The 27,989-nt window shown below is 45.8% G+C and overlaps 2 protein-coding genes and 1 long non-coding RNA gene across 4 annotated transcripts in view; 1 reads left to right on the forward strand and 2 right to left on the reverse strand.

Annotated features, from left to right (window-relative positions):
• LOC309365647 (two pore channel protein 2-like) overlaps positions 1-21,687 on the forward strand; it is a 29,618-nt gene extending 7,931 nt beyond the window's left edge. For both annotated transcript variants that reach the window (XM_081903911.1, XM_081903912.1), the window contains exons 4-19: positions 4,087-4,215; positions 5,288-5,404; positions 7,595-7,713; positions 8,476-8,577; positions 9,454-9,580; positions 10,241-10,442; positions 11,506-11,650; positions 11,838-12,023; positions 13,869-13,933; positions 14,510-14,597; positions 15,351-15,420; positions 16,454-16,673; positions 18,663-18,753; positions 19,220-19,333; positions 20,136-20,260; positions 21,170-21,687. In XM_081903911.1, the coding sequence (XP_081760037.1) occupies positions 4,087-4,215; positions 5,288-5,404; positions 7,595-7,713; positions 8,476-8,577; positions 9,454-9,580; positions 10,241-10,442; positions 11,506-11,650; positions 11,838-12,023; positions 13,869-13,933; positions 14,510-14,597; positions 15,351-15,420; positions 16,454-16,673; positions 18,663-18,753; positions 19,220-19,333; positions 20,136-20,260; positions 21,170-21,315 (2,046 nt within the window). In that variant the 3' untranslated portion in view covers positions 21,316-21,687. The remainder of the gene's footprint in view (positions 1-4,086; positions 4,216-5,287; positions 5,405-7,594; positions 7,714-8,475; positions 8,578-9,453; positions 9,581-10,240; positions 10,443-11,505; positions 11,651-11,837; positions 12,024-13,868; positions 13,934-14,509; positions 14,598-15,350; positions 15,421-16,453; positions 16,674-18,662; positions 18,754-19,219; positions 19,334-20,135; positions 20,261-21,169) is intronic.
• Positions 4,086-8,873, reverse strand: LOC309366136. Its single transcript, XR_014166540.1, has 2 exons — positions 8,816-8,873; positions 4,086-4,172 (listed from the first exon to the last, which is right to left on the reverse strand). It is a non-coding gene; the product is annotated as an uncharacterized lncRNA (long non-coding RNA).
• A 680-nt stretch (positions 21,688-22,367) lies between the features above and the next one.
• BUB1 (BUB1 mitotic checkpoint serine/threonine kinase) overlaps positions 22,368-27,989 on the reverse strand; it is a 30,968-nt gene continuing 25,346 nt past the window's right edge. The window contains exons 19-23 of the mRNA XM_081904732.1: positions 27,681-27,842; positions 26,702-26,859; positions 26,414-26,591; positions 25,456-25,562; positions 22,368-23,706 (exon numbers count right to left, since the gene is read on the reverse strand). Coding sequence (XP_081760858.1) covers positions 23,511-23,706; positions 25,456-25,562; positions 26,414-26,591; positions 26,702-26,859; positions 27,681-27,842 — 801 coding nt within the window. The 3' untranslated portion in view covers positions 22,368-23,510. The remainder of the gene's footprint in view (positions 23,707-25,455; positions 25,563-26,413; positions 26,592-26,701; positions 26,860-27,680; positions 27,843-27,989) is intronic.

The raw sequence follows: 27,989 nt of genomic DNA on the forward strand, positions 1-27,989 counted from the left end.
GGCTGGGCTTCCCCAGCCACTCTGGGCAGCTTCCAAAAAAATATTAAAATACTATAATACATCAAACATTAAAAGCTTCCCTAAACAGGGCTGCCTTCAGATGTCTTCTAAAAGTCTGGTAGTTGTTTGCCTCTTTGACATCTGGTGGGAGGGCGTTCCACAGGGTGGGTGCCACTGCCGAGAAGGCCCTCTGCCTGGTTCCCTGTAACTTGGCTTCTCGCAGTGAGGGAACTGCCAGAAGGCCCTTGGCGCTGGACCTCAGCGTCCGGGCAGAACGATGGGGGTGGAGACGCTCCTTTCAGGCAAATTGGGATGGCTAATAATTCCATCCTGATGTTGGAGGCTCAATAAAGAGTGAGTGTGTGTGTGTGTGTGTGTGTGTGTGTGTGTGTGTAAGTGTGTGTGTGCCTTAATCTAGAATGATTAATTTTGGCACAATTCTGCATATAAGAAACTTTACTCTCTCTCTCTTTTAATAATAATAATAAAAATTATTTATACCCCACCCTCCCCAGCCAGAGCTGGGCTCAGGGCAGCTAACACCAGTAAAGTTACAGTGAAAACATAATAGGGGCAAAGAACCAGGTTAAAATGCAATTTAAAATGCAGCCTCATTTTAAAAGTAGCCCATAGATCAAGACCATAAGGGGAGGGAAACATAAGGGTCAGACTGAGTCCAAACCAAAGGCCAGGCGGAACAGTTCTGTTTTGCAGGCCCTGAGGAAAGATGTCAAGTCCCGCAGGTCCCGCAGGACTCTTGTGACAGAGCGTTCCACCAAGTCGGGGCCAGTACTGAAAAGGCCCTGCATTAAGAAATACTTTTTAATGTGTCCCGAATCTTCTGACATTTCAGCTTTACTGATTGCCCATGAGTTTTAGTGTTATGAGAGAGGAAGAAGAACTTTTTCCACTTTCTCCATTCCATGCCCAATTTTATAAATGTCTTATCATGTCACCTCTCACTCCCTTTTTCTCCACTAGGGTTTCCCAAACTTGGGTCTCCAGTGGTTTCTTTGGACTACAACTCCCATAATCCCTAACTAGCAAGATTAGTGACAGGGATGATGGGAGTTGTAGTCCTAAAACAGCTGGAGACCCAAGTTTGGGAAACCCTGCTCTAAACTAAAAAGTCCCAAAGGCCACCACCTTTCTTCCTAAAGGAGTTGCTCCACCCCCTTGGTGGGTGGCTCTTTTCAAAACCTTTTTTCCACTGTCCTAGGCAAGCCTTCTACCATTTGAGTTAATCCCTCCTGTCTGGAAACAGTCTGCAAAATATGCAAGGCAAAATATCCAGACTTCTGCACTGGGTTAATTAATTCTCAAAATACTTCATCATGCATGTGAACTTTCATAGCTTCCAACCTAATTAAAATATCCTGCTTTTGCATTGAAGTCTGCATATATTGTGTTACCCACAGAAGTTTATAAAACACCAACAGTATGTAAAAATGCAGCACTCGATCTGCATAATTGCATATTAATTTGTATTAACATGATCTATTTTAGGAAAGAATCTTGCTCAAGATTTATTTAAGAAACAAGGTGACAATATCTTGCCAAATGGGAATTGTGTTAATTCTGTCCTCTGACCTGCTTCCATATGTACAGCCTCTGTTCTCCCTGGCAACGAAATGTTGCTGTTTTTACTCTCTGCCCTCAAAAAAGAAAAAGAAAAAAATCTCAAAACAAATTACCAAAATGTACATTTTAAAAAAGGATTTTTAAAACCCCCCTAACACACTCTATCTATGTATCCATCTATCTATCTATCTATCTATCTATCTATCATCTATCTATCTATCTATCTATCTATCATCTCTCAATAAACTACACACACACAACAGATCCCGCTCCACCCCACTAAAAGTTAAGAAGATGACTAGGATCCAAAGGCCTGGGTGAAAAAAAGAAAAAGAAAATATTATTATGATTATTCCAAACACGTATTCAGTTTATTAGCTCCTGTTTTCCTGCTGCAGCAACTCAACATGATTCATTGATTTGGGTAAAGGGGATATGTGTTGGCATTTACCAGCCAAAATGTTGGCTGTAATGCTTTTTTGCCTGTTGACATACAGTGGTGCCTCGCAAGACGAAATTAATTCGTTCCGCAAGTCTCTTCGTCTTGCGAGTTTTTCGTCTTGCGATGCACGGTTTTCCATAGGAATGCATTGAAAATCAATTAATGCGTTCCTATGGAAGCCGCCTTCCCCCGACCTCTTCTGGCAGGCGGCATTTTAAAATCGCCAGGGACAGCGGAGGACTTCTCCGCTGTCCGGGGCGATTTAAAAGCCCCTGGGAAGGCAGGCAGGGGGGACAAAGACTTTTGCCCCCCCCCGCCTGCCTTCAGAAAAGGTCCAGGACAGGCGCGGACCTCTCCGCAAGCAGCGCGCTCCTTGCGGAGAGTTGCAAGCGCGCCCAGGCTTTCCCGCCCCGCCGCCGGGCTTCGGGACATCGTTCCGATGCCGGGCGGTGGGGGGAGGCTTTCTCGCCCCGTCGCCCGGCATCGGGACGATGCCCCGAAGCCGGGCGGCGGGGGGAGGCTTTCCCGCCCGGCCGCCCGGCATCGGGACGATGCCCCGAAGCCGGGCGGCGGGGGGAGGCTTTCCCGCCCCGTCGCCCGGCATCGGGACGATGCCCCGAAGCCGGGGGGCGGGGGAGGCTTTCCCGCCCCGTCGCCCGGCATCGGGACGATGCCCCGAAGCCGGGCGGCGGGGGGAGGCTTTCCCGCCCCGTCGCCCGGCATCGGGACGATGCCCCAAAGCCGGGCGGCGGGGGGAGGCTTTCCTGCCCGGCCGCCCGGCATCGGGACGATGCCCCGAAGCCGGGCGGCGGGGGGAGGCTTTCCTGCCCGGCCGCCCGGCATCGGGACGATGCCCCGAAGCCGGGCGGCGGGGGGAGGCTTTCTCGTCCCGTCGCCCGGCATCGGGACATGGTTCCGATGCCAGGCGGCGGGGGGAGGCTTTCCCGCCCCGCCGCCAGGCTTCGGGACATGGTTCCGATGCCAGGCGGCGGGGGGAGGCTTTCTCGCCCCGTCGCCCGGCATCGGGACGATGCCCCGAAGCCGGGCGGCGGGGGGAGGCGTTCCTGCCCCGCCGCCCGGCATCGGGACGATGCCCCGATGCCGGGCGGCGGGGGGAGGTTTCAAAAGCCGTCTGGGGGCTTTTAAATCGCCCCGGACAGTCCCGGGGCTATTTAAAAGCCCCCGGTTAGGCAGGCAGGGGGGGGCAAAGACTTTTGCCCCCCGCCCGCCTTGGGAAGAGGTCCAGGACCTCTTCCCAAGGCGGGCGGGGGGGCAAAAGTCTTTGCCCCCCCTGCCTGCCTTCAAAAGCCGTCCGGGATAGCGGGAAGCGCTTCCCTGCTATCCCGGACCGCTTTTAAAATGCTGGCGGTGGGGAGCAAAGCCTTTCGCCCCCGCCGGCCTTCCTGGACCTCTTCTGAAGTCCGGAGGGGGGGGAAAGGCTTTGCTCCCCACCGCCAGCATTAAAAAAAAGGTCCCCGAGATTTCCCTATGGGCTTTCGTCTTGCGATGCAAGCCCATAGGGAAAATCGTCTAGCGAAGCGTCGCAAAACCCGAAAAACCCTTTCGTCTTGCGGGTTTTTCGTCTTGCGAGGCATTCGTCTTGCGGGGCACCACTGTATATGGTTTTTTATAAAGAATTAGCTAGACATGTCCTACTGCAACTGCCAGTGGCAGTGGCGTAGCGTGGGTTGTCAGCACCCGGGGCAAGGCAAGTAATTTGTGCCCCCTAACCCGTGGATTTGCGCCCCCTAACCTGTGGATTTGCGCCCCCTAACCCTAACCCCCAGATGTTGCGCCCGGTGCGGCCGGCCCCCCCTGCACCCTCCACGCTACGCCACTGGCCAGTGGTTAGCAATAACAGTAAAAGGAACCTGCATGCTTTTGACAGTGGGCTTGTGGAGACAACCACTGGGCCGGTCCCCATCTTTCCCTGTTTGCCACTTTCCCAAGGGGAAACTGTTGAGTCAAACCTCTCTCAGACCCAGCATGTCTGTTCCAGCCTAGTTGTTTTGTTTGTTAAAAGCCCATCTCCTTTTAAGCTGCTGCTTTTTCCATTCCAACAGGTTACCTCGCTGACCGAAGTCTTATGCCTTCTGGTTTTCTTCGGAAGGCTCTTTCATTTTGCGCAAGTCACTCCTCGCGACGTCTTCTGGAAGGATACAAAGAACATCTGCATCATGATAACCATCCTGGTGAGTTGTAGCTCATGGCTCCTTCTGCGAGTCATGGAAGGAGCAGTAGCTTAGCAGACTGTTCTTCTGAATGGCACTGCCTTCTGCTTCTCCCAATGTAGCAATGCGATGCTCAGTCTAGCCTGCAGTGTCGCTAGATGCCGTTCAACTTGCGCTATTCTGCTTGTACAATTTCATACTCCTCCAGATTATAGCATAGCCATGATGCCTGCACCGAAACCACATTTCAGTGCAGAAACTTGGGCCCAGGGTACCTTAAGAATCTCCTGAACCTTCATATTCCAGCTGAGAGCATCTGCAGGAGCGTCTGGGGTCGTTCCCTGAGTTAGTGAGGCTTGTTTGACAACAACAAGAAACTGAGCTTCTAGTGTCATTGGCCCAGTCCTGTGGAACTCCCTGCCAATAGAGATTCAGTAGGTGCCATCTGTGCCAACTTTTAAATGGCTGCTGAACACTTTCCTATTCCACCAGGTCTGTGCAGGCAATTAAAAATACATCACCCACAATGGTCAAATGATGTTCTGTTTTTAATTTCTTTTGCTTTTAACTTGATTTTATTGTCCATTGCTGTAAACATCTGCAATATGTTTTTATGATAAATATTTTTTATAAACACAGTCGTACCTTGGAAGTTGAACGGAATCCGTTCCAGAAGTCTGTTTGACTTCCAAAATGTTGGAAAACCAACGCGTGGCTTCTGATTGGCTGCAGGAAGTTCCTGCAGCCAATGGGAAGCCGCGGAAGCCCTGTTGGACGTTCAGCTTCCAAAAGAACGTTCGAAAACCGGAACAGTCACTTCCAGACTCCGATCATCCGGGAGCCAAAACGTTCGAGAACTAGGCTGTTCAAAAACCAAGGTACAACTGTAAATAAATAAGCCTATTCTGTATAAGTGGAGCCAATCCACATCTCCTCTGGCTGTTTATTTGTACCAAACAGAAGTATGAATTGGCTTCTAGAGTCCTTCATTCCTCCCATGGGCTCCTCTAATTACAACGTTGTTTGGTTGGCTTGGACCACTGCTCCTTGAATTTCAGAGGTTCCTTCTCTCCTCACTTCCCCCCTTACCCAGATGACTTTGGTTGACCTGATTGTCTTCGGAGCTCTTAGAATCTCAAGCATACATGGCGTCCGGTGGTCAAGGCCTTTGAGACCCATCTTCTTAATAAATTTTGCAGAAAGTCGCCAGGTAAGATTTTGGGGCCAGTGTTTCCATTGCCAGCAGTTCAAACCCAAAGAGATTCCCTAGTTAAATTAGCCAGCAACTCTAAACTGTATGGTGTGCATATATATCGAAGAGAAGGGGCTTCAATTTTGTCTCGTCCGCCTGCTCCAGAGATCCAGCTGTAGAGTGCTTTCTGTTCTGAAACCATCTTCTGCTTTTTCTTTTCTCTATGCAAACAGGCAGGCTTAAGCCTGGCCTAGCTTTGGGGAAGCGGAAACACGAGGTAAGGCTGCGTCTCTGAAAGTTGGGGAATGGGGGTGGGGGTGGGAATCCAATGCCACTTCAAACTATTGCAATTCCAGGAAGATGGTGGATTCTGAACCTCATCCTGAGTCGCTTCTGATGGCAATGCCAGGGGGTGGAAAGAACAGTTCTGCGTTAATTACATTTTTTGCATTTCCTCTGCTTGGGATATGAATTGAGAATTTGTATTTCTTCTAGTCAGGGAAGCTGAGATACCAGGGAACAGGAAGGCATGCTTTGGAAAAGCTCTGCTTTCAGAGCAAATTCCTACTGTTTCAGTTTAATGCAAAAGTGGGAGCTGGCAATGCTAATCGTTGGCTGTTATAAGCCAAGTCTAAGGTAAAGGTAAAGGGACCCCTGACCATTAGGTCCAGTCATGGCCGATTCTGGGGTTGCGGCGCTCAACACCGGGTCATGTGGCCAACATGACTAAGCCGCTTCTGGCGAACCAGAGCAGCACATGGAAACGCCGTTTACCTTCCCGCCGGAGTGGTACCTATTTATCTACTTGCACTTTGACGTGCTTTTGAACTGCTAGGTTGGCAGGAGCAGGGACCGAGCAACGGAAGCTCACCCCATCGTGGGGATTCAAACTGCCGACCTTCTGATTGGCAAGTCCTTGGCTCTGTGGTTTAACCCACAGCGCCACCCGCATCCCCAAGTCTAGTGCACTGAAATTGGTTGAAGCATGTACCGTTGTGGCTTCTTGCAAAAAAGGAAATGCAATTCTACTGAGGTTTTCAGTACTCCTGCAGTATGCAGATCTCCTGGGTGGAAGTGATTGGTTTGAGTTATGTGGCATAGATGCACAAAGGGCTCACATGTGTTCTCACTACCAGAATCCAGTGCTGGGCCCTCTCTGGTCAGGGATGGCAATGTTAACAGAGCCTAGGTACATTTGGATCCTTCAACCTGATTTGTACCTTAATCCTGTGATTGATTGGTATGTGATAAACAAGGCAGGTCCGTTGCCACATGAAGGCTGCATTGCCTCAACTTTGGGTTTTGTGCTGTTTAGATGGAGAGCTGTTTGGTTTGAAAGCTTGGTTCACGCTCAGCCCAAACCATCACAGAATCACAGCAGAGAACCGGCAAGAGGTGTCAGTAATCCAGCTGGGTGCTTAAAGGATAAGCGGTCTGGGAGCGGCACAAAAACTCTCAGGGGATGCATACAGCCATCTCTGCTTAAGACAATGGGAGCTGGGAGTCCCAGCAACCGTAAGCCGTGATGACTTGGGCTAACGAGAGTCAGGAGTCCAACACCTGAGGCAGCCCAGGCTAGAGAAAGAGGATGTGATGTGCCGTTTACATATCACACCTGTTGTGCTATACTTGGAGCAAATGGCAGGTGGCCTCTGTGCATCCCACAATGATCCTGGGTCCATGTTTAGGGAAGCTTTTAATGTTTAACAGACCACTGTATTTTAATACTTTGTTGGAAGCCGCCCAGGGTGGCTGGGGAGACCCAGCCAGATGGGCGGGGTATAAATATTATTATTATTATTATTATTATTATTATTATTATTATTATTTGGACAAGTTGGGGGGCGGGGATATGTCCCTTGTAGCCTGCAGTGCCTTATCTGCATGTACCACAGAGATTCAGTTTGTGCTGGAGGAGGGGTATGTTCATGTTGTCTAAACAAGCATGCCTAAAACTGGGTCTTGACTAGCTGTATGGTGCTCTGATGTTTGCTGTCTTTGTGATTAATGGCTCTTTTGAGCATTCATCTGATAAACTTTGGAGCTTTGGAACCAAGGGAGGGGTGCCTGGCTCTCGCACCCAGACCAATAATGGGGCATTCAGGTCTGCTTACTGTTGGGTCCATCTCTATAGGTTGGTGTTGGGTGAGGAAAGAATATAAACATTGCTGCTTCTCCTCCTAATGAAGGCCTCCCACTTCTTGACAGATCCGAAGAGCATTCCGTAGCATCCGGAACACTCTCCCGGAGATCACCTACGTCTTCCTGCTGTTTATGTTCAGTGTCCTGATGTTTTCTCTCATGGCTTTGAAGCTGTTTGGGGACAGGTAAGGGGATCGTCCTCCTCCCTCTCTTACTCTGAACCCAGAGGCTGCCTCACCTGCAAGGGAATATCAGGAAATATCTCCTCCACCAACCCCAAGAATATTCAGCAAAATGGTACGCTCAGTTTTGCTGCCTGGAAGTAAGGTGGTTTGGTTTTTTTTAGGAAAGTGTATTTTGTCTAGCTTCCTTTGCTCCGCGGTCAAAGCAACTACTCTATTCCGAACTTAAAAATGGAAAGCGTAATGCTGGTGGTCAACAAAAGAGGTCTAAAGACTGTCTCAAGGCAAATCTAAAAAAATGTAGTATAAACACCGACAACTGGGAAACACTGGCCTGCGAGCTCTCCAGTTGGAGAACAGCCTTTACCAAAGGTGCCATGGGCTTTGAAGAAGCACACACTCAGAACACAAGGGAGAAACGTGCTAAGAGGAAGGCATGCTTGGCAAACCCTCACCATGATCAACTCCTGCCCAGAAACCTATGTCCCCACTGTGGAAGGATGTGCGGATCCAGAATTGGCCTCCACAGTCACTTACGGACTCACTGTTAAGACCGTGTTTATGGAAGACAATCTTACTCAGCTATGAGTGATTGCCAAAGAAGAAGATATCTCTGTATGGCACACCAGTGGAAAAAGAGTCAAAAATGGATCTGAAAAACCATCCTTGAGCCATGTTATTTAGCTTACAGCCTCTTAAGCACATTGCTTGAAGTTCATGTTGGCATCTACTGTGACTCTGTTTCCCTCTCCTCTTTTCTTTAAGGAATCTGAAGACTGTGGAAGGCTTGCCGTATTTTTCAAATTACCTTGAAATCGTCTTTGACATGTATGTGCTGGTCACCACAGCAAATAGCCCCGATGTCATGTAAGTATCTGCCTTGCCCCTCTGCATGCTTTTAATTTTTCTTGTTGAGCTGTAGTAATGGGATGTTTTCCTGGTGTAAAAGGGACGTCAGCACCACCTTGGTGACGTGACAATCTACCGTACTTTTCTGTCTATAAGATGCCCCCATGCATAAGAGCTTTTTGGGGGAGGGGAGGGCCCACGATTGTTGAGAATTTTTTTTGGGGGGTGGTGGGATGCCAAACCGAATATCACTCACCCAACTGGCAAACACTAACAATCGCAAGCAACAAAGCCAAATTGCCGAAGCAGCAGCCAATCCAAAGCAGTCCTTTAAGCATCCACAAATAACCCGCCCACCTGACAAAGCAGCAGCCAATCCAAAGCAGCCCTTGCAGCCGACACCATTCACCCACCCAATCGCTAGATCCTGCTCAGGGACTCAACCAATCACCTATCCCCCCTCTGCACTACCAGTGGCGTAGCGTGGGTTGTCAGCACCCGGGGCAAGGCAAGTAATTTGTGCCCCCTAACCCGTGGATTTGCGCCCCCTAACGCTAACCCCCAGATGTTGCGCCCGGCCCCCCCTGCACCCCCCACGCCACACCACTGTGCACTACGCATGTATAAGACGACGACCCCCACATTTTTTACTTTATTTTGGAGTAAAAAACCCTCGTCTAATACATGGGAAAGTACGGTATTTTTCTGAAATGCACAATCCACTGTTCAATGGCCAATCAGCAATCCCAGGAAAGCTTACAAAGTTTGGTGGTTTATATGAATCCAAATATCGCAAAACTGCTAAATATTATATACCCAGCAGACAAGTATAGGATCAGTTAGTTCCTAGGCTTTTCTTACTTTCTCGGCGGTGATGCTACTCCTCTCTTGTAGGATGCCGGCTTATGACTTCAGCTGGTGGTACTGCCTGTTTTTCATAGTCTATGTTATTATCAACACCTACATCTTCATGTCAGTCTTCCTGGCTGTTGTGTACAACAATTACAGAAAACACTTAAAGGTAAGCCCCGCTGAGGAAGGGATAAGAGATAAGTTGCAATTTTAGCTGAATTTGGGGGGAACAGCTTGAAGCATATCTGTTGTGTTGAGCTATTTCAACAGCTTCTCTTCAGTTTTCTCATTGCAAACAGTTGAAAGTCTGTAAATCTTGATAATAAACCCAATTTGCAATGGGGGTTGAGTAGGACTGGGGGAAGGACCCCTATGCCTGACACCCTGGAGAGCTGCTGCCGGTCAGGGCAGACAGTACTAAGCCAGGTGTTCCTCTTAAGTGTGTATATATATATATATATTCTCACAGGGATGAGGGTGGCGCTGTGGGTTAAACCACAGAGCCTAGGACTTGCCGATCAGAAGGTTGGCGGTTTGAATCCCCGCGATGGGGTGAGCTCCCGTTGCTCGGTCCCTGCTCCTTCCCACCTAGCAGTTCGAAAGCACGTCAAAGCGCAAATAGATAAATAGGTACCGCTCCGGTGGGAAGGTAAACGGCATTTCTGTGCGCTGATCTGGTTCGCCAGAAACAGCTTAGTCATGCTGTCCAAGCTGTACACCGGCTCCCTCGGCCAATAAAGCGAGATGAGTACCGCAACCCCAGAGTTGGTCACGACGGGACCTAATGGTCAGGGGTCCCTTTACCCTTTACCTTTATATTTTCCCACAGAATGAGATCCGCAAACTTGCTTACATGAAACGCCGCAAGATGATAGAAGCCTTCAACCTCCTGAAGGTGAAGGAGGAAGCAGAGTTTGTCGTCAAAGAAGACCGCTGGAAGCGGCTTGTGAAACTGGTGGCTCCCGACATCAGCACATCCCACCGAGAGCTCTTGCTGCGAATATGTGATGAAGAGCAGAAGGGCTTTGTGGGTGGGTGACAGCAGACTGAAGCAGTGTGGCTGGGAGATGAGGTTGCCGGGGCAGATGAGAGGGAGGGAAGGACAGGCGAAGGGGGTGGACTTTGGCAATATGGCACCCTGAGCAAGGACAAAATTTGGCGTCTCCTCCAACAGTATTCCTTATTTTCATGCCCTCCTCCCTCTTAACTTCCATTCTGCGCATGCTTTCAAGTGCACTATTCCCTAGTTGCAGCAGCTCAATCGCCCATCTGACCAGGGCCTAACTTTGAGTAGGTGTCAGGAGCTCGGCCTACACTCGAGTAGGACCCTGGCAGAGACACATGCCCGACTGGCATGTTCTCTCCCTTCTGGTCTTTTGTTCGGGAGCTTTTGGAATAATTAATTTTCAGGGTAGTTTTTACAGTTTTATCAAAAATTACTGATTTGGTTATACTATTAGAAATACACTGACATATAATTATGGAATTATTGTGAGGTTTAATAAGTTAACAGTTTCTATTTGGACAACTTATCTGCTGTACTTCGTTGGAAGGAGAAAAACAATCATTTCCTTAATAACAATTTAAACAATTTATTTAACTGAAACAATAACATTATAGCATATGTATCCATGTTTGTTATCTGATGTGGTTAAACGGTTTTTTTAAATTAAAAAACAACAACCTTAGACTGAGTTTTAGCACACATGAATAACTTAAAACAAATCCTTATTTCCTGATGAATAACCTTTGGACAATAATGTAACTTAAATAGAAAACTACCTTTAGAAAGATTTTTTTCCTCCAAAAGTGTTTTATTTTAAAATTTAAAAATCCAATTTAAATAAAACAATCATTTTTTAAAATTTATTTTTTAAATAATTGATTTTTATCCACCCTGATATTCAGTTAATCTGCAGCTGCCTTTACTTTTCTCTTATGCACATCTGGTTAGAAGACCTGGCCAGATCCAGATTGCTGCTCTTCTCCTGTAGGTTTATGTGTGGGGCTTTTCTGAATTGCTGAGTATGGGCCTAAGCAGCTTCTAAATGAGTCCCTCCCAGCCTTACTGGCATTATTTTCTCTTTATGGCAGACAAAAAATCTTTTGTGCGTCTGGCTGATCTTTTGAATATACAAGTGATCACCATGAAGCTCCACAGCCACCCCCTGGAAGTCTGGATTCCCCATGTGTACAACTCTGCTCCTAGCCTCCTCCTGCGCAAGATGGTTCAGCACAAGTGAGTCTGAATCGCTTTCCTTTCTAACAAAGTGCTTCAGGTGACCCTGAGAGAATGCTCTCACCTGCCCACGGGGCCATTTTGGATGGTGCACGTGGCTGGGCGGTAGTAGTTTGGGTTTTTTGGGGGAAATTATTTGAAATGAACAAGTTTGGTTGGTAATTAACCTGGCAAACATCTCCCGCAGGGTATTTGTTTGGATGTATGATGTCATCATACTCATCAATGCCGTCTTCATTGCATTGGATGAGGAGAACCCCCTCATTTCCTACGCAGAGTGGGTGTTCCTCACTCTGTATATCGTCGAGATTCTTCTGAAATTGTACACCTACGAACCCAGAACCTTTTTTGCAAGGAACCAGTTCTGGAACTGGTAAGTAAATTCTTTAATTTTTGTCCTTCCGCGTAATGAAGAAGCCAGTAGTTTCTCATTCTCCTATATTGACTGGCTCTCCAGGATTTCCAGACATTTCCAGCTTTACTTGGAGATGCCAGGAATGGAACCTTTGACCTTCTGCAAGCAAAGCATGTGCTCTACCACTGAGCTATGGTCCTGTCTATTAATATAGGCTTGCCAGGAAAAACTCTGACTCTACACCATATGTTTAAAGCACTCTCACGCCACTTTAAGAGTCCTGGCTTCTCCCAAAGAATCCTGGGAAGTGTAGGGTCTTAGAAGTGCTAAGAGTTGTTAGGGGACCCCTCACAGAACTACGATTTCCAGCAGCCAAACTTCAGTTCCCATGATTCTTTGAGGGAAGCCATGACTGGTATCCCACAGTGCACATAGCTGAACTCTGGAATTTGCTCTTACAAGAAGTAGCAATGGCTACTTGGATGATTTCTTTTTCTTCTTCTTCTTCTTCTTCAACAACAACAACAACAACAACAACAACAAATTTATTATTTATACCCTGCCCATCTGGTTGGGTTTCCCCAGCCACTCTGGGCAGCTCCCAGCAGAATATTATTACTAATAATAATAATAAAGCGATAAAACATCAAACAATAAAAACTTCCCTAAACAGGGCTGCCTTCAGATGTCTTCTAAAAGTCTGGTAGTTGTTCTCTTTGACATCTGGTGGGAGGGCGTTCCACAGGGAGGGTGTCACTACTGAGAAGGCCCTCTGCCTGGTTCCCTGTAACCTCACTTCTTGCAGTGAGAGAACTGCCAGAAGGCCCTTGGAGCTGGACCTCTGAGGTCCAGATGAGACACATTCAGGGACAGAATAAGGCTGTGTCCTGCCTCCACTACCAGAGAGATAGTATGCTTCTGAAGGCCAGGTGCTGGAGATGGAGAAAGTGCTCAGCTCCTTCCTGCAGGATCTGGTTGGCCACTGTGAGAACAGAACACTTGACAAGATGGGCCTTTGGCTGGACCTCACAGGACTCTGAGGTTCTCACAGGTGACATGATTGTCATGAGAGATTAGACCAGCCTCTTCACCAAGCTGGAGCTCTCCAGATGTTTTGTACTTCAGTACTGGTTGGGGCTGATGCATCTGGAGGGTGCACTAGGTTGGCGAAGGCTGGTGGAGATTGTAATGGGCAGATGACTTAAAGTCACACTACAGTGGTACCTCAGGTTAAGAACTTAATTCATTCTGGAGGTCTGTTCTTAACCTGAAACTGTTCTTAACCTGAGGTACTACTTTAGCTAATGGGGCCTCCTGCTGCCGCCGTGTCGCTGGCGTGCAGTTTCTGTTCTCATCCTGAGGTAAATTTCTTAACCTGAGGTACTATTTCTGGGTTAGCGGAGTCTGTAACCTGAAGCGTCTGTAACCTGAAGCGTCTGTAACCCGAGGTACCACTGTAGTCCAATCGTAGTTGCGGGTACCTGAAATGCAAGTCCAGCCCACAGGGTCCCCAGATGGACCCTATCCACCACTCTTGGGTCATGCTGTGTGGAATGTGGTTTGTGTGAGCATCATGGCGGAGCAGTTGGGTAGTGTATGATAGTCAGGAGAAGCACATCAGGAGTTATTCACACTAACAAAATAATAACAAGTGGCTGGGGAAACATGTTTGATTTCTTTGTGGAAAGGCCCTATGCATCTTTTGAAATTTGATGGGAAATTGGAATTAATTTTGTAAACCAGCTAGGTGATGTTGCAAGCCTCCGTTCTTCTCACAGCACCCCAGAGCAATAGGAAGCTATATACGTCTGTAACCCGAGGTACCACTGTAATTAAACAAGTGTCTTTTCCCATCCTTTCTAGGTTTGATACTTCTATCATTCTTGCTGCCTTGATTGCAACTGTACTAAACACTACCCTTAAATCAGGTAAGTCTGTGTGTTTCTCCTGTGCAAAGGTTAGCAGCATGTGAGATGAAAACACTTCTCCATTTCCCATATGGTTTCATGTCTCTTGTGACCATTGGTGCATCAAAGAACAGATAAGGCAAAACTTGAGGGCCCTTTGTGAAACTTCCATGGACTTGAGCTGGGTTGTAATGCTGGCTGGTGGTAATGTTAAACCATAGATTACCCTGGTAGAAACAAGCCTAGTCTCCCTCCATGCTCACAAACTCATTCTTCTCTAGTGCAGCTGCAAGGAAGAGATGCAGAGCTTCTGCTTCCATTTGATATGGGTTGCAGTTTAGCATCAACCACAGTGGTGTGGAGATATTCCTAACCATGGTTTGTTAAAACAAGCTAGCATGACAAAACACAGCTGGAAGAGAAAGTTCCCAAACTTAAGGACAGAGTAAATGAGCCTTAAGTTCACTGAAGATCGTTGTTCTCAAGATAAGCCCAGCTTTCCCCCATCAGAATGACCTATGGCTTATGGTGTCCAAGCATTAGGATAATGTTAGTTTTCTTGTGTGCTTTTCCCCGTCCCCTCTTCTTTTTTTCCAGTGACCGTATACAACAGCCAGCAAGTATTGGACATTGTTTTTATCCTGAGAGTTCTTCGGCTCATAAGAATCATAGACAGTATACAACGGTAAAATAACCAGGTTTTATTTACAAGCACTGCTGTAAGAGCTATAAAATCATGTTTTCTAGTGAGTTAAGTTGTTGGGTATCAGTTTGCAGAGTAAGCAGACTGTGGTTTGTGAATCTACTTAGACAATAGACTTCACCTGTTGCAACCATACACAGGCTGCATCTACACAGATTAAAAAATAATGCTTTTTTTATATAAAAAAAGTTTAAAAATATATATGGAGTTTGCCATTAGCTCAGCAGCAGGATCTAGTGTCTCATTTGTATAATACACTTAAAACACACTTAAAATGTTATATCTGCAGCTGTATAGCTGAGTCCACAGATAAGTAGGTGCTTGTAAAGTAAAAAACAACAATGTACTAACAAGTATATAACTTGGATAGAAAAGTTTCTAGTTCCAAGCTAGCTAACTAATCTAGAGAAGACAAAGGCAGCCTTTTTCCTTTGTTCTCAATGGATAGATTGAATGTGACAGCTCATATTTAGATCCCAAGAGAGAAGGGAGGGGGGAGGAAGTTGTAAACAGGATGCAAATTAAGATGCATCAGTCTAAACTTTAAAGGATAGGGAGATGAGCACAGAGGTCAAAGGTACAAAGACAGTCTCATAATCTGGAGCTCCCTGGCTCTGTTTTATCCTTATGCAGACCCCTTTCTGCAATGCCTCCTTTTTTGGTATTTAATTGACCAGTGACACCTGAAAGGCCCATCCCATCCAATCTCAGTTTTCATACACTGTTTTCTTCTAGGTTCCGGGTAATCATGACTACACTAATAAACATTGTACCTACCATGCTGACCTTTGGTGGACTGGCTTTGGTGAGCATCACCTTCACTTTTTTTAAATTCCTCCTGCTCGTTTTCCTAAATCTGCAGGGGCTTTGGGCTAGTTTGCACACAAGACAGGATTCAACCCAGCTGCTGTGTGTGTGTGTGTGTGTGTGTGTGTGTATGGAATGAGGTACGTTTGTGCAGTGGGACTGTCCTCCCCGCTTCCCAAACTCAAAGCATGTACAGCCTCAGTCATATCTAGAAATCATTCCCAACAGCATTATACATTTGTAGATGATTCCTAGGAGCAGGATGATTTTCCAAGTAAAAAAGGTAAAGGGACCCCTGACCATTAGGTCCAGTCGTGGCCGACTCTGGGGTTGCGGCGCTCATCTCGCTTTATTGGCCGAGGGAGCCAGCGTACAGCTTCCGGGTCATGTGTCCAGCATGACTAAGCCGCTTCTGGCAAACCAGAGCAGCGCACGGAAACGCCGTTTACCTTCCCACCGGAGCGGTACCTATTTATCTGCTTGCACTTTGACGTGCTTTCGAACTGCTAGGTTGGCAGGAGCAGGAACCGAGCAACGGGAGCTCACCCCCTCGCGGGGATTCGAACCGCCGACCTTCTGATCGGCAAGTCCTAGAGAAGTGTCCAAACAACCTTGTCTGATCAGTATATATACTAATTCCTGGCCCACTTACGGCACGTTTAATGGGAGACTTTCAGACAGGGCTGGCCCACCCATGAGACAAGTTGAGGTGAACACCTCAGGAGACCAGATCCACTGGGGCAACATTGACAGCCCCCAGCTCACTGTGCTGCCTCTGCTGTGGCCTCTTGGCAAATAAGAGGCGCTACAGGTTCCGTTCCTAGGGAGGAAATGGCAGGGGCTTCTGGGTTCTGCATCCACCAAGCATGATTGAATGCTTCCCCACCCCCCTCCACCGGCCCGACAGCCTTTGATTCCAGCTTCAACCATGTGGTGACGTTGATTTGATTTCCCTTCCCTTGTCCCCAATGTAAATCTTCACTCCCCGTGTGTGTTCACTGACAAGAAGATACCCACATTTCCCCCATTAGGTGGTGTATTACGTGTTTTCCATCATCGGAATGGAAATCTTCCACGGGAAGGTCCAGTTCTTCGCTGGAAACAGCACCGTCCAACATGCCCTCTACTGCGGAAACCCCGCTCTGAAGGACACCACCTTTGCTCGGGCCAAATATTGCAAGAATAACTTCAATGACATTGCGTCGTCTTTCGTCGTCCTAATGGAATTAACTGTCGTCAACCAATGGCATGATATCCTTCGTAAAGCAGCATGGTTTTTTTAAAAAAAATGCTTTGGAAGGGAGTAAAAAGCCACCAAGGACTTCCTATCCTTTGGCAAAGCTGCACACTATAACAATAACAATCATTATTATTATTATTTTATTATTTCTACCCTGCCTATCTGGCTGGGTTTCCCCAGCCACTCTGGGCGGCTTCCAACAAAAGGTTAAAAATACATTAAAACATCAGTCTTTAAAAACTTCCCTAAACAGGGCTGCCTCCAGATGTCTTCTAAATGTCAGATAGTTGTTTATTTCTTTGACATCTGGTGGGAGGGCGTTCCACAGATCTCAGTGTGCCATGAGCAGAACAGGCCAGCCCTACTGTTGGGTAAAAGTGACCTGTCCCTAGTGTTGAAACTGGAACCAATTGCTAGTCCAGGTGGCTCAGGGATGCAGACTAGGAATGGGGTGGGGGACGACATCCTGTCCTCCTTAGGCAGTGAAACGTTTTGGGCTAGCCCTGATTACAGAGAGTCATTTCCAGAACAAATGCATATATGCAAAAGTTGGTGTTAAATCTCCTTGAAAGCAATAGGAGTAAAAATATTCTATAATAGTGTTGTTATTTCTTTAAGGTTTGTAGTCAGTGCTGTGCAAGAGGCTTTCCCTAATGTCCCAGGACTTCTCCTTCCATTCACACTCCAAATCTGATCCAGTGGATCCCCATCAGACCTCTGGAGCTGACTTTGGGGGCTGTAGAGGAGAGGAAGTGCAGGGGAGAGCTGTGTTGTATCAGCAGAAGCCCCACGTCCCAAGTTCAACAGCAGCAATTGGATACAACCCTAAATGTTAATTACCATTTGGGAAGGTTCAGTGGTCAATGGCAAACAATTATTTCTGCAGCTTTTCTCATGTCACAGACATAATGATCACAGTACTTGCACCTGGTCAGGCTACACACATCCTTGGGTAATCAGAAGTTTACTTTCTAGGACGCAATTTTTGTTTCTCTGTCCAAAAACTGTCAGCTAGATACATGTATGCATAGATTTCCAAATGCCTTCTGCCCCCCCTTTTTTGCAAGGAGAGGACCTGTTCTGTTTCTATGAAGCTGCTTTTGAAATTGTGAGGCAGGCCTTCTGCAGAAGCCTATGATATAGCATAGAGGAATGCTTTTGCAGAAAGATTTCTGAAAGGGGGGAAAATATGAGAGGCACTGGTGTAAACGGACACAGGGGGCACTTTAGATCCATGCCATCAGTGAATGTTGCTAGAGAATGCAGTTAAAGGTAAAGGGGCCCCTGACCATTAGGTCCAGTCGTGACAGACTCTGGGGTTGCGGTGCTCATCTCACTTTACTGGCCGAGGGAGCCAGCGTACAGCTTCCAGGTCATGTGGCCAGCATGACTAAGCCACTTCTGGTGAACCAGAGCAGCGCATGGAAACACCGTAAACCTTCCCGCCGGAGCGGTACCTATTTATCTACTTGCACTTTGAGGTGCTTTCAAACTGCTAGGTTGGCAGGAGCAGAGACTGAGCAGCGGGAGCTCACCCTGTTGCGGGGATTCGAACCACTGACCTTCTGATCGGCAAGCCCTAGGCTCTGTGGTTTAGACCACAGCGCCACCTGCGTCCCTTGAGAATGCCAAGTCCAAATGGCTAAAAGCTTGGGGGATGGGGTGAATTATGGAATTTGCTCCCATGAGAGAGGTAGAGACAGCCACTGACTTGGATAGCTTTAAAAGAGGAATAGGCAAAAGCTGTGTTCTACCTCCACAGCTGGAGGCAGTATACCTCTGAATGCTCGCTGCTGGGGGAAAAAACTCAGGCCCTGCTTCCAGGCTTCCCATAGTCATGTGGCTGGGCCACTCTGAGAACAGGACACTGGGGAAGAATAGCTATTAGTCTGTTCCAGCAGGCTCCTCCTACATTCCTAACTGGAGCCTAACTTGGCAGCTGGGCGAAGTTAGTAAGCATGCATAAGGCAAACTTCCTTTTATAGTCCTTAACTTTCTACTCCTTGCCAGTGGATTTGCCCTGGTGACTCACGAGGCAGCAAAGCTATACTTCATCACCTTTCATATTGTTGTGGTCATTATGATCATTAAGTAAGTCCAGTGGGTTCCTGCACCTCCTTCCTGGGGATAGAAGTGGGGGCATTGGGGTTGTATTCCACCCGAGTAGGACCAGTGAAGCAAATGAACCACTGATGCTAATGGACATGACAAGTGCGATATCAGACTCATTCTGCTTATATTTAATGTTCCAAATGTGTGCACGCTTGCAAGCAGAGTAACATTGATGCTCTGAAAATCCAGTGGGATTAAGGTACAGAATAAACATCTGTCCTGTTCTGTTCTAGGTGAAGAAACTGGGTTTGTGTGTACATAGTGATGGGCTGCTTTGGGGGAAAAGTGGGGTATGAATTTAATAAATAAAATAATTAAAATAGGAAGTCTATGGTGTGTTGATCACACACTTCAGTGCCAACTGTCACATGGATGCATGAGGTAGAGGGGGGGAAGGATTGTTTTTGAGGTGCATTATTTCCATGTGTCAACTTTTGATTTTTAGCATCTTTATAGCATTTATTCTGGAAGCTTTCTTTGTGGAGTATTCCCTTGAAAAGAGCGAAGTGGAAACTGCCATCGAGAAGAAAATCCAAGAACTTGGTGTGGGCATTCAGGAGTAAGTTAACCAAGGACAGAATAACATCTCCCTTCCGGTCCCATGTACATGGCCCAGTGAATGATGGTCGAGTGATAATTGATTTGTATGGACTTGAGCAGCTGCCAAATGCGAAAACTGATGCTTTAGTTATAACTTCTGTGGCCATTTGGCTGAATGTATTTACAATGGATCCACTTTCCCTTCAGTGGTGGTCCAGATGTTGGACTACAACTCCCATTGACCTTGCTGGCAGAGGCTGGTGGGAGCAGTAGTCCAACCAAGTCTAGAAGGCTCCCTTAGATGTCCGCTCATGAACTGCAATTCTTAATAACTTTTGCTTCTCACTGCTGTCATTGTTTGGTCATGTAAACTGATTCTTTAGTTTTAAGAATTGGCACAACCTTATTATATAGAGAGAGAATGAATGAATGAGTAGGGTAGGAGAGCTTAAAAATGCCAATATATTTCACATCTGGCAACCCATGTGCCCCTTTGGTTTTGTGCTTAGTTTGTTTCTACTACATTATGAAGTCTCAATTTATTTTTAAAAATGAAACAAAAGAGGTGCAGGGCACCTGGCTGCTGTAGAACCCAGATCTATTTTAAACATTTACCTGAGAATAAGCCCCACTGAATTCATTAGGACTTTATTGTGCTTAGCCCTGCTAAGGATTGCAGCCTTGTCATTTTTTTCAAGAAGAAAATTGCATTTCCAGTAAAAAGCTATGCACTCAACAGGAAAAGCATGATCTGCAGCCCTGTAAGGAATGTATTGAGAAGGCAGGTGCTTATAGTTTTTGTTGTTTTTTGTTTTAAAAAGGGATGAACTACTAGAAGGTCAACTGATAGACAACATGGAAACCAGTGAAAATGACCTTGGAGGTGAAGAGGGAGCAGCAACAAAGAAGAAACCGAAAGGACTGATGTTTAAAGTTGCTTCCAAAAGTGAGTGTGTTGTCAGACTTTTTAAAGGGTTGCTGCTGAATGTTTAGCATGGAACTTGAGTGAATGCCGCGGCGAGACTCCTTATGGGGTCCTCGCCGCGGGATCACATTCACCCGGTGCTATATCAGCTGCACTGGCTCCTGGTGGAGTACAGGATCAGGTTTAAGGTGCTGGTTTTAACCTTTAAAGCCCTATATGGCCTAGGACCCTCGTACCTATGGGACCGCCTCTCTTGGTATGTCCCACGGAGGACTTTGCAGTCTTCAAACAAAAACATAAAAAACATATTGGAGGTCCCGGGCCACAGAGAGGTTAGGCCGGCCTCAACCCAGAGCCAGGGCTTTTTCGGCTGTGGCCCCGATCTGGTGGAACACTCTGTCACAAGAGACTAGGGCCCTGCGCGACTTGACATCTTTCCACAGGGCCTGCAAGACAGAGCTGTTCCACCAGGCCTTTGGCCAAGGCACAGCCTGACTCCCTCCTTTGGCAATCCTCACAGAACTCTAGCCCAATGGTTGCTATTAATTTGATTTTGAATTGATTTTAAAATGAATTGATTTTAGAATGCTGTGTTACTTTTATTGTTTTCTATTGTTTTACTTTTATTATCTTGGCCCGGCTTTGGCTGGGGAGGGCGGGATATAAATTATTATTATTATTATTATTATTATTATTATTATTATTATTATTATTATTATTATTATTATTTTCCAAGGCATGAGTGTGTTAACACGTTGATAAAACTGAAGTCCTACTGACCCAAGGGTCAGACTAGGCTGCTGAGAGAAGTCAAAGTGGTATCCATTTTACATGATGTAACTTGTCATGCGCATTTGACCTGTGGTGCTCAAGGAAGCTTTGAGCTTCTCTATCACTGGAAATTAACATTGTTCAGCTTTTTGTCCCCAGGATACAGGACTGTTGATGCTTTACTTCAACGCATGTTTGAAGCAGAGATACCTCCAGAAGAAGAAGGCCCTTCACTGGAGCAGATCTTAAACCTTTCACCGGATGACACTTACCTGAAGAACCCTACCTTCAACAGTGCGGTATAACTGGAAGCTACTTTTCAGGTGGCTCACTCGCTGCCACAGGCTTATCTACCACATGCAAATAAGAGGCACTGGTGCTCTGCTCTCTAATCCCTTCCTCCAATGAATAGAGCATCCCACAGTGCTATTTTTTTAAAGTGTATAAAATCATGAAAATTGCAGTATTTTTTATAAAGGGAAAAAAAGCACATTGAATGTGTCTAAAATACTTGACTCTCTCCAAAGATACTTAGCATGCTATCTAAATACATAGTACTAAAACCTGTATAAAATGTCTAATATTTACCTCTGTAACCTGTTTTGATACAGTAATGCTTTTCCTTGGGTGCATTATCAACCAATGTGGGGTAAACCAATAAAAGGTTATAAAGAGAAGACTGTTTCTATCTCTCCTTTTTTCCTGCCTATTATCCTGATGAATGTTTAAAGCAAGGAGAAAGGAAACAAATGGATTTTGTCTTGTGGTCTGGTTTAAAAATGCTACATTTTTGTGCAAACTGATACCTAACAGGTAAAGAGTGCTTAAAAACGGCGATCTCTGGGCTGTGTTTGGCATAGTTAATGATCGGAAGATATTAGCAGCCAAAACTGAAATGTCAGAGTTGACACCAGTTTGAAGGCTGGTTCATATGGGTGAGGCAGCTGCCTCTTAAGTCATGCAGAAGCAGAGCGGGCACAACCACTACCACCCTGCAGCTGGCAACGTGTGACCTAAGTCTTAAAGGCATGCTTTCCCCCTGTTTTTGGGGAAAAGATTGCGCAGAAGCCATAAATATGAGCCAGCAGTATGATGTGGCTGCTAAAAAAGCAAATGCAATCATAGATTGTATTAATAGAAGGAGTGTTCACATCACATGAGAGGCAATAGTTCCACTATTCTGTACAGCTCAGGTTGGAGGGCCATAGATTCCTGTCTTGAAGGGTGGACTAAACGACCTTCAGGGTCCTTTTGAATTCCAGGATACGTCGCATGATGCAGAGGAACAGATTGTGTTGGAGCAGAGGGTACAGAGTACTTCATGCCAACTGCATTTACTAACTGAGCCATACTCATGCTCCTGCTGCTAATTTATTAAAGAACATTTTGTTGTTGATCTTAATGTTTTTAGCAACATGCTCCCGCTTGCTTCTTTTGCTAAAGTTTCTATATATATTTGAACGAGGCTTCTATATTTTGAAGGACGCCTTCTTGTCTCCAATAGCTTTGACTGTTTGTTAACCAAACCAGCATCCTTTTAAGTCCCTTCCTGATCTGTGGTATACACCCTAGTTGAACTTCTAATATTGTGCTTTGCAACAACTCCCAACTTCCTTTCTAAAAAATCCCCCTTATTTGGGGGCAGTTTGTCTTTTGAAGACAAATGAAACCATGTTAGATTTTCTTAGCCACCGGCCGTTTACATATCTTGAATTTGATAGCACCGTGGTCACTGTTCCCATGTGCTCAAACAACACATTGTGCGAGAATCGCACAGCCAGGGACGGGGAACTTTAAAGCATTAAGATCGGAATGTAGAAAATATGAGAAGAAGGCAGTAATGAAAATACTGGAGATATACTTCAGAGGTCCAGACTATGGGAAGCCCGAAAAATTAATAATTTGGATTCTAATTTGGCTGTGTTTTTGTTTTAATTATTTTTAATTGCATTAGGATTTGTTAATTGGATTTTCTTATTGGAAAACTAATAAAAATGATTTATTTTTTTAAATGGTTTAGAGCACAGTGCCACCCACATTCCTTTATTTGGATGTAGGGGACAGGAAGAGGAAGTCTGTTCTTGTAAGATTGGATGTTACCATAGTAAACAGTTCAGAGCCTGAAAAACTCATTCTAGAACATGGCAGTTAAAATCTCTGCTCTACATATGTAATGTAATTGGCTATATTGATTTACAATTTGATTAGTTAAATTTGCTCAAAAATATTAAAAATAGACCCCCTTCTATAAACATCCTCATCTTAGCTGTTACAGTACTGGATTTTTCTCCCCAAGCCTTTATAATTCATTCTTCTCCATCCACTCATCATAGTACCCTGGAGTCCCATTCTCAATCCTTTCCTTATTCTCTTAGCTACCCAGTTTCCAAGCTGCTATACATGTTTCCTAGGCACTGTTAAATTTATTAAAGTCATAGTTACAATAAGGTGGGGAGCATTTTCTATTAAGGCGGCTTTGTGGGCCTTGGAGTCCCAAGATTCACTTCCGTGAATGTTTGTTTTCCACGAGCAACACGGCAAGCCTTTTACGGAGCACTGCTACTTTACTGGCGCAAGTGCTCAGAAATACGTCTCTCAATCTTGCCCGCAGTGCTCCCAACGAAGGAATGTGGTTGCAGTCTTGTACATTCAGCAAGGTGAAGAAGAAATCAGTCCAGAGTTCTGCATTCGGGAACCTGGAAGATGAAGCACAAGGTTAAAGACTTTACAGGCATCATTAAAAATGCCCACTGCAAATCTGCTGCGTCCTAATATACAAGCTCAAACTTTCTCATGACACGAGACCAATGTTGGTCTCCCTTAACCAAGAAAAGTCTTATTAGTCACTGGGTAAGTTTTCACCCATTTAACACGCAGCCAGGATACTACCCAACAGAAGAGCAAAAGAGTAAAAGTAAAACGCTTCTTTCGAGCCTAGTTTCGGTCAGGGGAGGGGAAGCACCACTGTGCAGGCAAGCGCGCCAATAGGCAACCTCTGAACCTAGGCAACCTAGGAAGCTGGTGAACATGTGTTTTATGCCAGCAGGCCTTTAAAGTCTAGGAGGCAAGGGTCTTTGACATCACTGGTTGTTGCTTAACTGCAGTCTTCTTTATTTAGTTATTTATAGGCTGCCTTGCTGACTATACCCCCACGCAGGGTAAAGTAACAACAACAAAATGTAAGACATCATAATAAACAGAGCAGCAGCCAAAAGCGGATCACTATATATATATATATATATATATATATATATATATATATATATATATATATGTATGTTATGTATCTATCCCCACTTCTTCTTCAGGCTTCCAAACATGCTCTCCTCCTGGATATTTAATCCCTGAACTGCTTTTCTGCAATTCTTTGAGTTTTGTGGCTTGCAAAACTGTTTTTTTATTTTGTCTCTTTAAGCCTTGTGAAATGTGTTTTTTTATTTTATTTCTTTAAGCTTTGTGAAATGTGTTTTCTGGCGTGTTTCTCAGTGACCCCAATCTGCCTCCTATCTTTTCAGCACTCACCCCTTGAGTTATTAGAGCAAAACTTTTTAAACTGGTAGTGTAGCAAGGGAGGAGGGGGAAACAACGCCAAAAAGAGAGAGAGAAAAATGGTACCAAAATAAGATGACAACACAGCTTTTATGAGAGAAGCTAACTCTGTTCAGGAGTCAAGTGAAACAATGCATTTGCTGCCACAACTGTTTCAGGAGACCAACTCTACAGTAGTGTACCGTTAGCTAACCTTACTAAATAGTGCTCAATATATAAATGGTATTCAAATCACTGGTGTGCCTTGGTGTGTCTTATTGAGGGTTCCTCAATTAAAGCATCAATATAATGATCAGAAGATTTGCTGATCAGAAGGTCGGCAATTCAAATCCCTGCGACGGGGTGAGCTCCCGTTGCTCAGTCCCTGCTCCTGCCAACCTAGCAGTTCAAAAGCACATCAAAAGTGCAAGTAGATAAATAGGTACCACTCTGGTGGGAAGGTAAACGGCGTTTCCGTGCACTGCTCTGGTTCGCCAGAAGCGGCTTAGTCATGCTGGCCACATGACGTGGAAGCTGTACGCCGGTTCCCTTGGCCAATAAAGCGAGATGAGACCACATCCCCAGAGTCGTCCGTGACTGGACCTAATGGTCAGGGGCCCCCTTACCTTTACTTATAATGGCAAACAAGCAGCTTGTCCCCCGCTGTTCCAGTGATATCAAAGACTCTTGCCTCCTAAAAGGAGGCTGATGAGTCTTAGGTGTTTATGAGGCAGTGCGCTTAGTTACTGTGGGTCAATGATGATGATGTCCCAAAAAAGCCAATGCCCAGCATGAACAAAGTACAATTCCTAACCCCCCCCCCCCCAGACTGCACAGGAATATGTAGCAAGTGCGTAGACATGTTATGCATTACCCCAAAGGCAGACATTTTGGGAAAAGACTTGTTCTTGACCAACCTCCTAAAGACAGCATCAGGTTTCCAGACTCCATCCTCCTGTTTCACTTTCATGTATGTGCCAAACAGCATGCAGTAGACTGTTGCAGCAATACCAAAGTAATCAGTCTAAAAAAGAAGGACGTGTTTGTAGAAAGCTTCACAGCTACACAGGAAGGAAAAATTAATACATTCCTCAAAGTTTCTGGTGATCCTCAACTAGCCCGTGCTCCTGAACTGCTGTATGTAGTTTTCAGGATCTAATCTTACAGTTTGGTGTGGCGTTTTGTTTTTTTCAGATCTCACCCTTCTGGCACTGAGCTCTGGGTGGCACAGAAATTTTCTCCCCCACCTCCATTTTATTTTCACAACAGTTCTATGAGGTAGGGTTTGGCTGAGAGTTGGTGACTGGCCAAGGTCAACCAGTGAGATTCATGCCTGGACAGGAATTTGAACTCAGGTCTCTAGTCCTAATCCAGCATTCTAACCAGCACACCGCCTAGTGTGAACTCTGAACGTTCAAAGTTAATGATATTTTTTAGTACTTCTGCGTACCACCAGCCTTCCAAAAGCAGTGAGTCGCAAGTCCTGATTGAAAAGAAGACCCAATGGCTACCAATGGATTTTTAATTTGCGTGGCGTCTGTCACCAATGTTGCTGCTTTATAACTAGGCAAAAATTTTGGCCACTGAGTTTAGTGCTGGCCACATGACCTGGAAAGCTGTCTGCGGACAAATGCCGGCTCCCTCGGCCTATAGAGTGGGATGAGCCGCAACCCCAGAGTCATCCGTGACTGGACCAAATGGTCAGGGGTCCCTTTACCTTTATACACTGTCCGGCAGCAGCTCTCTCAGGCTTTCAGACAGGAGATATTCCTTGCCTGGTGATGCCAGACACTGAACCTGGAAGCAGATGTTCTACCCCTGAGCTATGTCCCAGACTGCATTTACAAAGACAGAAACCATGAATTTGCCCCATACCTGGTAATTCCATGGCTTGTTTGTCATCATCTCAATACACTGAAATCCAGATGTTTTGCATTTTCCTGTGAATACAGTTCCTGCAGGGAACAGGCTCATGTCTATGCTTCGGCCAAAGTCAATTATGGTCAAGCCATGAGACACGCTATCCACATCGCAGGCGTCGTCGTCCAAAAACCTTTTGCGATTCAAAGAAATCGAACCATTATTTCCAATACGGCAAGGCAGGTTATTTAGATTGGGTTTTTTAAAAAAAAAGGTAAAGCAACTCACAAGCGAAATACTTGCCTTGCACTGAAAATAAAGTTGTCAGGTTTAATGTCGCCATGAATTATGCCACAGCTGTGAAGCTCTTCGACCATGCGCAAAATGTGTATGGTGAAGTAGATAACAAGCCCTTGGGGCATCACTTTTTCCACCAGCTTTTTGTATATGTTTACGGTGTTCTGAAGTTGAGAGAGTTGGGGGTGGGGAAGAGAAGATGCTTATGAACGAGCCTAGCCATGAGTGGACAAATTAAGGCATAAGGCTGAAATCCTACATATGCTGAACCAAGGAGCATGTTTCAATGAACGCTTGCATAAACATGCACACAGCCAGGCTACAATGGAAGCTGTACATGAACATGCTAGAAGAGATAGGAAACCAAATATGACCCTCTGCACCTCTCTATCTGGCCCTTGGGACTCTTCCCTAGGACACATCCTTCACTGGCCCTGCTTTGTGCCCTTCCTTAAGTGTTTTTGCCTGGCTAGACTATGCCCTTGATCCCTGATAAGGTTTCTTGCTTGCCTGGATGGAGGACAGAGGGGGTACACAAGTGTGTGCAGAAGCTAGCCTACTGTACAACGGCGAGTTTCACGTTTACTGCTCCGCCCACTTTTGCCTTTGACCCCGCCCACTACTGGCATGTGATCTCCAGAAGCTTGCCCAGAATGGTACAGTGGTACCTCAGGTTACAGACGCTTCAGGTTACAGACTCTGCTAACCCGGAAATAGTACCTCGGGTTAAGAACTTTGCTTCAGGATGAGAACAGAAATCGCATGGGGGCAACGCGGCTGCAGCAGGAGGCACCATTAGCTAAAGTGGTACCTCAGGTTAAGAACAGTTTCAGGTTAAGAATGGACCTCCAGAATGAATTAAGTACTTAACCCGAGGTACCACTGTATATGTGACCCACAGGCAGGAAAAAGTCCTATATCCCCGATTTGGACCAAGACCACCCGCAGTAAAGCTAACATTCATTGATACCCAGACCGCACTCACCAGCAAAGTCCCGTAACTGTAAAGCTCGCCCACTAAAATGCTTCCATTGTGGAAAAAGTGAGCAGAATAGAACTGGATGAAAAGATGGCGCAAGCTTGGTTTAAGCCTTTCTGTTAGCTGAGCTACTATGTAGAATTCCCAGGGGCTCGCTGGCTTCTGCACCTGCAAATAAATGCACAAACACTTTTAGGGTAATTATTATTACCATATTGGCCTAAATATAAGCCTCACTTTTTTTTCCAAATTCTGACTATGAAAAGTTAAAGTGCAGCTTGAATTCGCAACCTTACAAAAATTGGCTTTTATATC

Source organism: Podarcis melisellensis, assembly GCF_964234715.1.
Source record: "Podarcis melisellensis genome assembly, chromosome: 3".
NCBI classification, from domain to species: Eukaryota; Metazoa; Chordata; class Lepidosauria; order Squamata; family Lacertidae; genus Podarcis; species Podarcis melisellensis.